This window comes from Ursus arctos, unplaced genomic scaffold, assembly GCF_023065955.2.
Source record: "Ursus arctos isolate Adak ecotype North America unplaced genomic scaffold, UrsArc2.0 scaffold_13, whole genome shotgun sequence".
NCBI classification, from domain to species: domain Eukaryota; kingdom Metazoa; phylum Chordata; class Mammalia; order Carnivora; family Ursidae; genus Ursus; species Ursus arctos.
The window spans coordinates 67,269,479-67,284,732 of record NW_026622797.1 but is presented as its reverse complement, the minus strand read 5'-3'; the positions used below and the strand labels follow the sequence as shown (position 1 = coordinate 67,284,732).

Here is a 15,254-nt window from a genome sequence, read left to right as displayed (position 1 = left end):
GATACTGAAGTCCCTGAAATCCCTTATTTGCCTAAAGCAAAGCCTCCCAAAAGAACTCAATTGCCATAAATCTCCTTCCTGGAAGCAACTCTAATCTTCTCTTGGTGAAGACTCAGATAGAAGAGTTGGCACCACACCCAAGCAGACGTGGTCCCCAAACTATCCTATCTCCCATCTGTTCTCCTGTGGGCCCGTTTATCTTTCCAAAAAGTCATTTGTTTTTCCATAAATGCCCTTTCCCCAACTCCCTTCCAAGAAGTCACTCATTGTCCCAGAACTGCCCCTGTGCCCCTCCCCATCCTCTATTAAGATAGTAATACGGCCAGAATTCTACACACCTTCTTTTTTAAAGTTTATTTATTTATTTAAGCGATCTCTACTCTCAACATGAGATCAAGAGTCACACGCTCTCCCAACTGAGCCAGCCAGGCCCCTCTAAACACCTACGTTGCACTTTCTGTGAACTCTCATACATTAGTACATAATTAAATCTGGTTTTCTCTTGTGAATCCATCTTTTGTCAGTTTAATTTGCAGGCTCCCAATTCAGAACCTAACAGAATAGAGGAAAAGTTTTTGCTCCCCTGACAGCAGTTAGGTTATTCTCACAAATGAGAAATGAAAGAACTAAGAACTAAGGCACGGACCACAGAAATGGTCAGAAGGCACAGATTTGCGACCAGTTCAAGTTGACTGAATAGTATTTAGTGATCCCCTGGACACAGACGACAAGGGAGAAAGAAGTTCCCAACCTGTCAGACCAAGCTAACAACGGCGCATTCACAAAGATGGTAAAGGGAAAGAGGCTGAACTGTATTTGAAGTTGTGAAGTCTGGGGTGCCTGTCCGCCTGCCGCTCAGGTGAGAAAAGGATCCGGGGCCTGGGAAGAACAGTAACATGAGGTCACAGACAGGTCTGAAGTGGGAATGTAGGTCGCTCAGGCCATCCATGCCTCAGCTGCTGGTTTTTCCCCTAATCTTGTTGCCTGAGGGTGAGGGAATTTTTGAGAGGTTTTAGCCTTGGCCACCGTGACACAGCTCAAACCAACCCGCTCCAACCTCTTATCACCCAGCGGTTCTCATGTCCTGACCACCTGCATAGCACAGAGGGTCACCTCTAACCCTCCAGTGGGTAACCTGTATCCTTTACAGGTGCAAGAACCGAGGCCTTGGCGCTTACTACAATAAACACTCAGTAGATGTTTGTTGGTCGGGCTAATTGAATGAAAGTGACTAAGCAGAATCTGAATCTAAATTAACTGAAGCTTTAAAAAGAAACTTCCAGTCTGACATTGGCCCAGATCAGCACTTGAGTATCAAGAGTCTGAGCTTTCCGCCTAGGTAGTTTATCGACTGCAGTCAGGGACACTGAACATACCTCACCTATCTTGCACTGGTCCTGTCAGCACCCCAATTTTCCAAACAGCCTGGCTTTGTAACTAGACTGCGGGAAATCCTAGGGAAATTCAATTACCCCAGGAACAGCATTATGAGGAGGGGCCATGCAACCAGACCTGGAGGCTAATGACTTCATCAGTAACTGGCAGATCCCTGTCAAAAACCAATAGTCCTGTAAATGTATGTGACTGCCGAGGGGCCACACCTGGCTGATCTGTGGGTTGGTAATGTTCGCCACAGAGAAGGAACCAGAAATCAGGAAAATGGGAACGAAAGGCCTGACACAGTTCCAACAGGGTTGGCCTTACCTTCTTAAGCTCATGTGGTCTCTCAGGGGAAAATGAGACATCATAAAAAACGCACTTCATAAATTCTGAAATATTATACAATTGAGAACTATTCTAATTAAGGAATGTTCTCCAAGAGGTGACACCTTTGAACGGGTCCAAAATGGGAAAATGAAACAAAGATTTAATGAAAAATTAGGAAAACATGGTGGCAAAGTGATGGCAGGTGGAATGCTTTAAATAGTACTGGGAAAGTGACAAACTGGGGTTCAAGTCCCAGCTCTGCCATGTACCAGCTGTGTAACCCCATACATGGCCCCTGGCCCATGAGTCCTTATCTATCAGTCTGTGTATACATGTGCACCCCCTTCTTTCTTTTTTTACCCCAGACCACGCCTATGTAATGAGAGGGCCTTTTGTGGAATGTGGCTACAATGAGAAGCTCACACGGTCTTAAGGGAAAGTTAGAACTTCTTTGCTATTAGTATCCTGTGGGGTCATCAAAGGCTTAAGTTTCTGTTTACTAATGCTTTTAGGGAGAGGCCTCTGGTTTGTTTCTATTTGCAACATTATCTGCCATCCTTTACAATTCTGATCAATGGAACTTCTTATACATTCAAGACCCAGGAGAGCTCAGGGGTGAATGGCTGGCTCAGTTGGTGGACCATGCCACTCTTGATCTCAGGGTCATGAGTTCAAGTCCCACATTGGGTGTAGAGCCTATTTAATAATAATAATTTTTAAAAAAGACCCAGGAGCTCAGGGAGAAATTCCATCCTAAGTGGGAATTAAATATATGAATAATGCCATTAATAAGAGAATATGCAGAAATTAAAAAAAAGAATATGCAAAAATCATAAAGATTCAATGTCCATTTGATCAACTACTTAGTAAGGAGAATTAAATGCAAACAGAACATATATTTTCAAAGGCATAAAAGTTTTTGAAAGTGGTTTTTATTTATATGTGAAGACCAAATCTTTCTCTATGAAATCCTTTCACATTACACTGGCAGGTCACTAAAAAAATTCCATATATGAATATTTCCTTAACATATATATTCAGTAACATTTCTAATGTGTTCTCATTTACTAATGCTCCTGCAAGAAGGGGAAAGCGTTCTTGTGAACTTTTTTTTTAACGCTTTGAGAGTGATCCAGGTTGGTTTTCTGTGGTCCTCTACCTTACGCACTAAGAAACTGAGTCGGAGTCTCGCCCAAAGGTCCTCAAGAGGAGAAAGTCGACACCATCCTGCACGATTTAGGCCAGGAGTGAAAAACCCATTTGTCACAGCAGAACCAGGGAAAGCCACTCTTACAAGACAGATTGAAAGCTTTCCCAGAAGAGGAAGAACAGAGAAGGTTAAAAAAAAAAAAAAAAAGGTAAGGACGAATAAAGGAAGTAGAGAAGAAAAGTGAGAAAAATGAGCAGGAAAGAAGTGGCTGTGGTATGAAGTGAAATTATGTCACCATCAACAGCTATGGGGCCGGGGGCCTGATTGAAACAGAGGGTAAACAGAGACACACAGCCAACTGAGGACTGACAAAGATGATCTTTCAAACTCAGAACTACATCCCTTATCCAGAACTCCAGAACTTAGTTTCTGCTTCTTTTTTTCCCATCAGACTACCCTATGTCTGTTCTGATACGAAAATAGGGGACATTTCTGGTAGAAGTATAGAATGAAGATTCTCTGACACCCTGAATCACTGAAACATGTTTACAAAATATCTAATATAAGCACATGCTCTTGGGGCACTTGGGTGCTACAGCTGGTTGAGCATCCAACCCCGTCCGACCCCTAGTTTAGCCTCAGGTTGTGATCTCGGGGTCTTGAGATCAAGACCTGTGTCTGGCTCCGTGTGGAGTCTGCTTAAGACTCTCTCCCCCTCTCCCTCTGCCCCTCCCCTCTCACTCACAGGCGCCGGTGCCATATGTATTTAAACAAGCATTGTGCTGAAGGTGTGACTTTGGTCACATCATATTTAAGTATTCTGTATTTCATCTATTCCAACTCTTCTGTATCTCTGTATTTCCAGGGCCAGAGGGAAACCGAAGAGATTAGGCGTAGCCAGGGCTGTAGCCAACCCAACTCTTTTTGGGCAAGGCAGAATTACAAGGAAAGGGATTTACATATCCATGAACTTGACCCTCTCCTAAACCTTGCTCAGGTTTAGCTCATGTTGTAGCTGCAGAAAAGTCCTAGCACCTCTGAGCCACAGTGTCCCTATCAGAAGAACAATTATCTCTACTTACTCTCAACTATGAGAGGATGAATTCACTAATAATTTTTAAATTACTTTAAGAATAAAAAAAGAAGCTGACACTCATGATTAATAGATGCAAACCGGTGGTTTCACTGCATTTACACCCATCAGGGAAGTATCACCTGCTGACCGTCGATTTTTTGTGCCTCCAGTAACCGCCTGAACTGTCACTTCCTCAGACCCTAAGAGAGTTCACAGGCTGCTATGGAAACAAGACGCACCTCAGCTGGACTGTGGATGAGCAGCTTAGCCAAGTTTCCCCTAAAACTTGGGAGGGAATTTGGGAAAAAACAATTTCACTTTCTGATTAAATATGATCTTTTATTTTTTTATTTAAAAGTATTTATTTATTTGAGAGAGAGAGAGAGAGCATGAGTGCACGAGTGGGGCGAGGGGCAGATGGAGAAGCAGACTCCCTGCTGAGCAGGGAGCCCGCCATGGGGCTGGATCCCAGGACCCCGCCCCCCTCCAGATCATGACCTGGGCCGAAGGCAGACGCTTAACCAACTGAGCCACTCAGGCATCCCATATGATCTTTTAATTGCTTTCCTTGTTATTGCAGTTTTTAAAGCACAGTAATTTATTAAAGGTTTAAATTCCATATGTCTAAAAACAATCATTATATTTGCTGCAACTGTTTTTAATGGCTTATTTATTGCCTCCACTCTCTGGAGTTTTATCTGGAGTGAGGAGGTTGAAGGTGAGACTCACCTTATATCTGATCAACTACTTTCAAAGGGGGGCGTTGAGAGGTGCCCAACTCTGTCCTTAACAGGACTGAAGTTCCAGAGAACACTCCAGCTATTCATGAATAAAATTTGGAGTGCAAGCCAGAGAAGTGCAATTTAAGTTTCACCTTAGCTGCACTAAGTTTTCAAATTTTGCACATTGTGGTAAAACTTACATGGCCCTCAGCTTAAAAATAAGATCAGAGGTTCCTTCTAGACTAAGGGAAATGAAATTCACACTATCCACTTTCAATCTACCTTCTTTTGCACAGTTTCTGATAAACTGCTTTGCAACTTACCTGGTGATGCTAGTCAGTCCCGCATCCCACCTGCCAGGATAGATTTCTGAACCTCATGGAAAAAGCCCCAGGTCTCCACTCAGCAAAGGCAACACATGAAGTTCATTAGGAAGGTAACGGGTAAAGGGAGTGCATTAGAGAAATGCTTTGTTCGTGGTTCAAAATGTACCATATCTACATCTTTCCTCAGAGTAAAAAAGTTCCTTTCCCTCCACATTCCTTTTCTTACATTTGAGAGTAGGTAAATATAAATTTTACCAAAAATAACACAGGATGCTAGTGCAACATGTGCCCAGGGCCCATTAGAAATTGAGATGACCTTTGGTAGCACTTGAGGTCCCAGGAATGAGAGTCACAACTCCTGGCCTCAACCCTCATCTCAACTCCCCAGGATCGTATCAGTTGGCATGACACTGTCAGGGACAGTTGTTGCTAGAACTGCTGACTGAGGAGCCTATCCGCCATTCTAAAAAGTGAATGCTCTGATAAGAGATTCCACATTCAGGCCTAAACCCCAAAATCAAAGCCAGGGATGAATGGAAAGAACAGGAACCTGAGATAATAGAGGAAGTCTTCTGAGACCAGACCACCTACCTACAGCAGGCCCAGGGGAGAAAGACCCAGCTTCAGGTTTGTTTGCAGGAGCAAATAATCATTTGTCGCTCCTCTTACCACGAAAATATACTCAGTGCTTTTATAGAAAGATTCCAGGTTGATCCCAAGAACTCACGAGCGATGATTTTATTACTAAAGTAATGAAAAGCATCAGTTACAGACGAGTTTGCCTTTAGGTTAGGAGCAGTGGGGAGCATTCAAGACCAGGCTCTGGGGAAGCCCTTTGTTCAGGAAATCCCACCCCTCAGGCAAAGCTTTACTTTCATTTCAAGTCCTCAAATCAAATTTTAAAAGTGCCCCCTTAAAGAACTGCAGAATAAATAACAGGCAGGTCCTTTACTTTCCATGGAACGTCTCAGGTCCCCAGAACAATATCGAATTACAGGGCTTTTCTTCCCAGATATAGTCTCTTTTCTTTCTTTTTTTAAGAGGATCACACATGCGCCCTATTGTGTGTCTACCATTTCGAATATCTTCCAAATACATCCCGATTCTGAATCTCTGGAGTCTTCTAAGAATCTAGAAGGAGCTACCGAAAGCAATTTGAATAATAACAAAGCGACTGAACAATTTAATTACCAAAAGTAGCCCTAGAGACTCCAACAAAAGGGTTGGAAGCCTTTATCGACAAAAACGTGGCCACGTGCTCAACTGTGGGACCAATTATGGAGAGTGCAGAAGAGAGAAGCACACAGGTGCACACACCAATTTAAGCAAATGGGGAATTAGCACAAATTCTCTCTGGAGACAGGACACTATGAAAAAGTGTGACTTAGCTTCTTTCTCATCTATCAGACGCAAGGTTTAGTAAACTTTCTTCCCTTTCTGATTAATTGAAAGTAGCACCTGCCATACATAAAATAATGGAAATTGTCCTCCACAGAAAGGCTCTGAATAGGAATTTTAAAATAAGTTCAATGAATTTTCAATAAAAGTTCTTCCAAATCAACAGTCACAAAGGTAGTTTTACCCCTCCCACAATTTCTTCAAAGTGAAATTTTTAGAAGTTAGTTCTTTCTCTAGGAAGCCTACAGCTTCATCTAGATGTTATGTTTAACAGCTTCATTCTATTGACCTTTTCAAGTGACCTTACCATAGAGTACTTTTCCCTTGCTTTGGAGGCAAACAAAAAAAGATGAACCTTTCTGGAATCCTAAAAAACTCTCAACTTTCTTAGGCCTTAATTAAATTAAATGCAGGAGCCCCCCACAAGCCGAACAATCGCTAAATCCCACTTCTTAAACAGGAAACAGAGTTTGCTTCTGAGAGACAATGTATTCCCCCGCCCCGTGCTCACTCCGGGGCAGGCACTGCCATGCCCAGGTGGTGACACTGAGCAGAGATAAGGTGTCCTAACAACTGTATTTGCCTGGATCCCGGGAAACCCGCAGCCACTCGGCGACTTCCACATCACTTACGCGCGCACCCCCCCCCCCCACCCGCGGCTCCACGGGTGCCCCCGACGCCGCAACCCGTGCAGCCTAAGGACCCCTCCCGCGGCGACACGGGGTAAGACTGACACCCGCAGCTGCCGACGACCCTGCCAGTCACGCTGCCGCCGGCTGCCTTTTTTAGCCACGACATCTGACCAGGCTTCGACAGCAGCATTCAGGGAGAGGTCCCAGGGCGCGCCAGGCGGTCCCCTCCCATTCCCAACCCCCAGACCCAGTGGAGAGCTCCGGGTGAGGGGTAGGGGATGTACTAGCCCTGGAAGGGGCCAGAGAGGGTACGTTCCTCCTGCCCTTACGCTTCCTCTCTCCTCTCTCCACGGATCGGGGCCCCCCTCCACCGCCCGCACCCGGGATCCCCCATTTTGCAGCCCGTGGTCGCTCTTCTGGCGCCCCTCCCCACTCCCACCCCTCAACTCCGCTCTCTTGGATCCCCTCCAAGTCGGTGGCCCGCGCGCCTGGTCGGGCGGGGGACTGGAAGACACAGAGGGAAGGGATATGGTGCCGGCTGAGGACGCGCGGGGCGTGGGGCCGGGCGGGGGACCCCGCGCTCACCTCCCTCCTCCGCCCCGCTGTCCGGGTCGGCGTCCGAAGAGTCGGGCCCGTCCGCGTAGTCCGCTAGCCCCACCAGCTCATCCTCCTCGTCGTCGTCCTCGTCCTCTGGCTGCGGCTTCCCCAGCACCTGGCTCATCGCTCCCACGGCCGGCCGTCCCGGGGGCGGCGGGGGTCCCTGGTGGGGGCCAAACCTCTTCCCCTGCCGCTCGTAGCCTATTTCTGAATTGGGGTTTTGCCTGGAGGTTCGCAGGAGCCCGCGGAGGCAGGGCCGCGCACCCCTCGTGGCGGCCGGCGTCCAGGTCTGGGTCTCGCGGTTCCCACCGCGCCCGGAGCCCCCTTCCCCGCCCCGCCCGCCTGCCGGCGGAGGAGTCAGCCGGAGCGCGGCAGTTCCTCCCCGAGGAGGGAGAGAGAGACTGCGTGACCCAAGTCACCTGACACACACTGTCACACACACACACATACACACACACACGCACGGGCGGGCGGGCGCGCGCGCGCGCGCTTTCCCGGGCTCCAGCACCGCTCGGCGGGGCGCTGGGCCGAGGCCGCGCACACACACTGGGGGAAGGAGGGGGGGAGGGGCGGGGGGCAGGGCGGCGGGAGCCCTCCACCTAACCAGAAGCTCACAGTGGCACACGCCCGGTACCGCGGGCCCTGGGACGCTGCGCAGTCACCCACCGCGGCTGCGCGCCAGGGGCCCCTACGCGCGCCTCCTGCACGTGGTACCCGCACAGGCCGGCGAGCTGGGGGCCTGCACAACCTGAGAACGTATCCCCCACCCACCTCCAACACACACACCCTACCTTGCTTGGGTGGCCTTCTCCGGCTTTCAATCCTGGGGAGGGCTCCAGTCCCAAGTGGGCTGCTTCCCCCACCCCACCCCCGTCCCCCAACACTACTGCGCCCAGGCCCCCACCCAGAGCAGTGTGCCTAGGACACCTCATGGCTACTGAAGCTCCCTGAGAAGAAACTCGGAGAAATGCACTGCAGCGGCTCAGTCTCCATAGCAATTGCCTTTCTGTGTGCGTTTATGGTTCAAAGTCTTCCCACCGAGAGTATTAAAAAAACAGGCCTACCCAGATGTAAATGTTTCTTAAAAACGTAACATGCCTCATGGCTGCCTAGACTGAATAATAATTCCTCTGCAGCGTTTTGGAAAAGGTCGCAGGTGTACAACATACGCAGAAGCTATTCTTGACCACCTACTCCTGTCTCATTGTTTCGTAGACTGTAATCCCACATCTCAGAATGAAATGTTTCGAGGCTTGGGGGGAGGTTTACGGGGGCAACTCTCATATAGGAATAGCCACAATGTGGGGGTGAAACTAAAACCTGCATTTCTCCACAAGCTTTTTACCACAGGACATACTATACCCACCCTTTCTGGATACTGCAAAAATCACGTGGATGAACTTCCTTCTGTCAAGCACAGTAAGAAGGAAACCAGCTGGCCAGCATCGTGAGCCAGATCGTACAGGTGCCAGCAGCGCAGCAGGTGGTGGGGGGGGGGAGGCAGGGAGCTGAGACTGGAGGCTCTTGGGGCCCAAGGGTCCTGCCTCTGTCAGAAACATTTATTGAGCACCTACTATATGCCAGGGACTGGACTAAGTATGGGATGGGGGGGGGTGTCCACCTATGCTCAGAACAGTGTTCCTGCCCTGGAGGACCTCTCAGTCTAGCAAACCAGGACTCATGTCCTGGATTTTGTAGTAGTTGTGGTGTTGAAGGTGGATGTAGACACCTAGGAGGTGGCGGCCTCCAACTGGAAAGGTCTTCAGATTTTCCAAGTGGAGGAAGCATAACTTGAAATGACTGTATCAGTCAAGGTTCTTCCCAGGAGGAAAATAGATGGCACAGGCAAAAATTTTAACTGATAGGAAGCTTTAAGTTAAGGGGCAATTTACAGGGGGCATGGGCAGGTTCAGGGAATCAACACAGGGATTAGCAACAGTGGGAAGATACTATCACCCCTAAAGTAGTAGAAATAAAGGAAGGGAGCTAGAGTACCGGGCAGGGGGCACAAAACAGGAGCTATAGCTGATGAGGAAGCAGCCACTCTCAGAAGCACCTCCCTGTCAAGGAGACAGCAGTAGAAAGAAATACCTTGACATCTCTCTCCAACCACCCTCCATTCTCCGGGAAGTGCCTCCCAGTGGCCAAACCCAGCTGGAAACCAGAGGACAAAGGAGTCTAGAACCTAGTCCAGGACACAGAGATTGGGCAGGGCAGATAACGGGTCCTAGGCTGGGGCTGGAGTAGGGGGCAAACAGCATAGCCAACACAAGAAGGCTCTACTTGCTCTTGTCAGAGGAAGTTACTCTAGGGATAATTTTCCTAGTGCATTTTTATCCATTTTATAGAAGGAAGTTCCCAGGGGGAAGGAAGAAGTCCTCTCTCAGAGTGTATTTAAAGACTTTTAGCTATCCCAGAACAAACCTACCAGCTTGGGAAGGACATTGAGCTGGCTTGATTCAAACTGCAGAGGGTTACTCATGGAGCCCTAGAAGCCGGTCCAAAGTCAGGCTAGACAGTCAGGGCATTCCTGGGCTGGTTGCCGAGTGTGTCTGCCCCAGGGACCCAAGGGTTCAAGATAGGCCAATTCCTAAGCCAAAAACCCCACTGTGCCTGAGACTCAGAAGGTTGGAGATATTTGATGATCCTCTGCCTTCCCCCCAAAAGACAGATTTTAGAGGGAACATCAGCAATAAACTGGAGCACACCCTAAAATATTTGAGAATTGGACCATTCTTGAGAAAAAAGGAAAAAATTCATAAAAAATCAATAAAAGCCAAATCCTCGATTATGCTCCACCCCAAGGTAGATGAGAGTCATATACAGGCTTAAGAGATTCTAGTTCATTGTCATTGACAAATGGACAGTATTGATAAAGTTTAAGCAAACAGAACAAGAAAAATTTTTGTTATTTTTAAATATTTATTTATTTATTTGTCAGAGAGAGAAAGAGAGAGAGCACAGGCAGCAGGAGAAGCCCACAGAGGGTGAAGCAGCCTCCCAGCTGAGGAGGGAGCCTGATGTGGGACTTGATCGCAGGACCTTCAGATCATGACCTAAGCTGAAGGCAGACACTTACCTGACTGAGCCACCTACGTATCCCAACAAGAAAATATGTTATTGCTTTTCTTTTGCTGTTATTTCAGTACCATCAGCTTTCAAATAAGGGATATATAGAAAAAAATTGAGAGAGAATTTTTTTTTTTTAATTTAAAAATTCATGGGGCGCCTGGGTGGCTCAGTTGTTAAGCGTCTGCCTTAGGCTCAGGGCGTGATCCCGGCGTTTTGGGATTGAGCCCCACATCAGGCTCCTGATGGAGCCTGCCGGAAGCCTGCTTCTTTCTCTCCCACTCTCCCTGCTCGTGTTCCCTCTCTCGCTGGCTGTCTCTCTCTCTGTCAAATAAATAAATAAAATCTTTAAAAAAATTTAAAAAGCCATGTATGTAGATTCTTTCAGAATTTAAATAAAAATGGAAAGACTTTGGGGTGCCTCTGGCTCAGTTCATGGAGCATGTGACTCTTGATCTCAGGGTCCTGAATGAGTTGAACCCCCTGTTCGGGTAGAGCCTACTTTAAAATAAATAAATACATAAATACATAATAATAATAATAATAATAACAATAAAAGTGTGAGGGGTGCCAGGGTGGCTCAGTTGGTTGAGCGGCCAGCTCTTGATTTCAGCTTCAGTCATGATGTCAGGGTCCTGGATAGACCCCTGCATTGGGCTTCGCACTCAGCAGGGAGTCTGCTTGAGGATTCTCTCTCTCTCTCTCCCCCTGTGCCCCTCCCCCTGCTCATGTGTGCAAGCTCTCTCTCTCTCTCTCTCTCTCAAATAAATAAATAAATCGAAAAAAAGAAAGAAAGGAAGGAAGGAAGGAAGGATGAATGGATTTGTATCTGGGCAACCCACAGTTTTTGCTGTTGGATGTAACCTTTGTGGGTTGCCATATACATGATAGGTGCTTAATAAATGTCTATAGAATGAATGAAAGAAAAGAAAAAGATGATACAGGCCAGGTCTCTGTACAGATTTGGCATATTTCTGAGAGAAACTTCATTAAGAGACAGAAGTCAAGTTTTCTCTAAGCCCTGGGAAATGCCGCAGTGAGGTAAGTATGAATCGTGAGCTATTAGAGTATAATCAGGAATGAGCTGACATACCAGAGAGATGAACACTCTGAGGCCTCTATCCCTTCAGGACTGCCTAAAGATTTGAAAGAATTCCAACATAATGACTATTAAATGCTTCTTTTATTTTTACTAACTCTTCCTTCTAAAAAAACTCAACTCTTTTTCCCACTTTAAAAAAATTTTTATTGATTTTATTTTTATACCTCTTAACTCTGAGAGGTATTGTGTAGCATCAGGAAAGATGAGCTTTGTCTATTGTCTACTAAAATTTAATCAATTAATGTTTAGTGAGCTTTTCCATAAATGACGCACTGTTCCAAAATATTCCCATTGAGTAAGTAATATGATTGTCCTTACTTTACAGGTAAGAACACTGAGATGAAACCATTCGCCCAAGGTACCACACGGAGTGGACCTGGAGCGGACCAGGGAACTACTTTGGAACTCAGTCAGACATTAGATCTTATTCCTCTTGAGTGGCTACAGCCAATTACATTATAGCCTTACACTGAAAGGGGGGGATGGGAAGTGAAGGGCTGGCTCCCAGTCTCCTAGGTAAAGAATCAAAACACACATATACACTCAAAAATGGGCCTGTTGCCTCAGGCCATTTAATTTACAGGATTCACTGAAAAAAGAAGAAGAAGAAAAAAAAAGACCTCAAAAGCTTCCTAACCAACAAAACTTGGAAAACGACTTTTCATAATAAAATTGCTGATTGTCACCACTCTATTAGGACACAAATAGCAAGTGATTTAATACCCTTTCTGGTTTATATGGCTGTATTGCATCATGAAGCCAAAGTATAATATCTAAGTGGGTTTTTTATTTAAAATTTGAATTTTAAAGGCCAGAAGTTTGTGCCCTTATTTTAGTGAATTATTTTGCTGTTTGCAATTAGATGTCTTGTGACAAGGAACATGAGAGCTATTTAAAAGAGACCTGTACAATTTAGGCAGAATAATTGCAGTCCTGAAGAGGGCAAGCACTTAAATCCAGCCTGCATCCTGCATCTCAGGATATTTTAAGGCATCTGATGGCATTATGCCTGGTTCCTGGGATTCACATGTTGAAAGCCTTTTAGGCTTTCTTTTAAAATATGTATTTAAAGCCATTAATTCTCTCTTTTCTACAGAATCTCCCTGGACTCCTGCTTAATTCAGGGAAGGCAACCAAATTTTTCAAGAGGGCAGCTCACAGTCTCCAGCTCTCCTAAGACAGTCATTGACCTCATCAAATCCTTAAAAAATCATTAAATCATTTTCACTGAGGCAGTCCACCATTAAAGAGGTTTTATTAAAATAATGTTTTGAAGAAGGGGGAATGAACCACGAGAGACTATGGACTCTGGGAAACAAACTGAGGGCTTCAGAGGGGAGAGGGGTGGGGGATTGGGATAGGCCAGTGATGGGTATTAAGGAGGGCACGTATTGCATGGAGCACTGGGTGTTATATGCAAACAATGAATCATGGATCACTACATCAAAAACTAATGATGTACTGTATGGTGACTAACATAACATATTAAAAATTTTTTTTAATAAATAAAAAATAAATCAATAAAATAATGTTTTGAGGGGCATCTGCCTGGCTCAGCACAGCGAGAGACTCTTGATCTCGGGGTTGTGAGTTTGAGCCCCACATTGGGTGTAGAGATTACTTTAAAAATAAGATTTTGATATTTTAAAAACATGCATATGGTAAAATAGTCAAACAGCGTAAGAGAATATCTAGTGAAATGTTAGTTTCTTTCTGGCTCCCCTCCATAGAGGGAAACACTCTGCTTTTAAATGTGCAACATATTTGTAGCCATTATAGAGTTATATTTGATAACTTCATCTCTTTAACAGTCAACAAATATGTTTTGTTTGTTTTTTTTTAATGACCATGAAGATAATTAGATTTTCAGGGCTGTGCTTTGGAGGAGATAAATAAAAAGAGGTGAAAGAGTACATGAGGGTGAAAGAAGGAGCCTGATTTTGATGGGGTGGTCAGAGAAGACCTCTCTTAAAAAGATGACTTTTGGGGCACCTGGCTGCCTTAGCTGATAAAGCATGTGACTCTTAATCTGAGGGTCGTGAGTTCAAGCCCCACATTGGGCATAGAGCTTACTTAAAAACATTTTTTCAGGGGCACATGGCTGGCTCAGTTGGTGGAGCATGTGACTCTTGATCTTGGAGTTGTAGGTTCGAGCCCCACGTTGGGTATAGAGAATACTTTTAAAAAAATAAAATCTTAAAAAAAGATTTTAAATAAATAATTAAAGAGATCACATTTCAATTGACCATGAGGAGACAGCAAAGTTATAGCCAGGATGGAGGGAAGGTTTCTCAGTAGTTGGAAAAACCAAGGAGAAAAGAAAGGGCATTGGAGGAACAAAATGTCAGTGCGATGAGAGAAGGGGATAGTGGTAGGCATGGCGCACAGGTAGTCTTTTCAGGATGAAGAGTTTTTGGATTTTATCCTAAGTGCCTCTGGAAGCTTTGAAGAGTTTTAAGAAGGGAGGTGAGGGGCGCCTGCGTGGCACAGCGGTTAGGCGTCTGCCTTCGGCTCAGGGCGTGATCCCAGCGTTATGGGATCGAGCCCCACATCAGGCTCCTCTGCTATGAGCCTGCTTCTTCCTCTCCCACTCCCCCTGCTTGTGTTCCCTCTCTCGCTGGCTGTCTCTATCTCTGTCGAGTAAATAAATAAAATCTTAAAAAAAAAAAAAAAAGAAGGGAGGTGAGATGCGTGGTTTACTTTTCTAAAAGACTTTGCTGATAGATTGTTTCCAAAGATGGCCACAACCGTCCACACCGTCCCACATGCCCTTTTGCAAATGTGACTTTGCCGCTCCTCCCCCCTGTTTTCCCTCCTTTTGAATGTGGGCAGGCCCTGTGACTTGCTTTAACCAATAGAATGTGGTAGAAGTGACAGTGACCCTGTGCAACTTCTGAGATTGGATCATAAAGGGCTTTGTTACTTTCTTTTTTCACTTTCTTGGAACCCAGAGCTGCCATGAAAAGAGGTCTGGGCTAGCTTGCTGGAGAAGCCCCAGGGGCAGGGAGGCTGTGAAGGATACCATAGCACAAGAGTAGGGAGGCTGCAGCTTTCCAGACATTCCAGCTAAGGGGCCAGACGTGAGTGACACCATCTTGGATTCTCCAGCCCACACTGCAGCCACATGAGCAAGTCCAGTCCGCACCACATGGAACACAGACTTGCTATTCCAGCTGAACCCTGCTCAGCCAACCCACAGAATCATGAGCAAATAAAATGGCCGTTGTTGTTGTTGTTGTTGTTGTTGTTGTTTTTTAGTAGGCTCAACACCCAAGGTGGGACTTGAACTTACAACCCCTAGATCAAGAGTCACATACTGTGTTGTCTGAGCCAGCGAGGCACCCCTAAAATGGCTATTTTTAAAAGCCATTAGGATTTGGGATGGTTTGTTACACAGCAGTAGATAACTGATGACTATATTCTAGCTGATGTGGGGAAAACGAACTGCAGATTTAAGGATGGAAGAAGAAATAACA

The 15,254-nt window shown here is 45.9% G+C and overlaps 1 protein-coding gene across 1 annotated transcript in view; it reads right to left on the bottom strand.

Annotated features, from left to right (window-relative positions):
- The window catches only part of RRAGD (Ras related GTP binding D), a 39,498-nt gene extending 31,491 nt beyond the window's left edge, over window positions 1–8,007 (bottom strand). The window contains exon 1 of the mRNA XM_026511821.4: window positions 7,596–8,007. Within this exon, the coding sequence (XP_026367606.1) occupies window positions 7,596–7,731 (136 nt within the window). The 5' untranslated portion in view covers window positions 7,732–8,007. The remainder of the gene's footprint in view (window positions 1–7,595) is intronic.
- Between the last annotated feature and the right edge of the window lie 7,247 nt (window positions 8,008–15,254).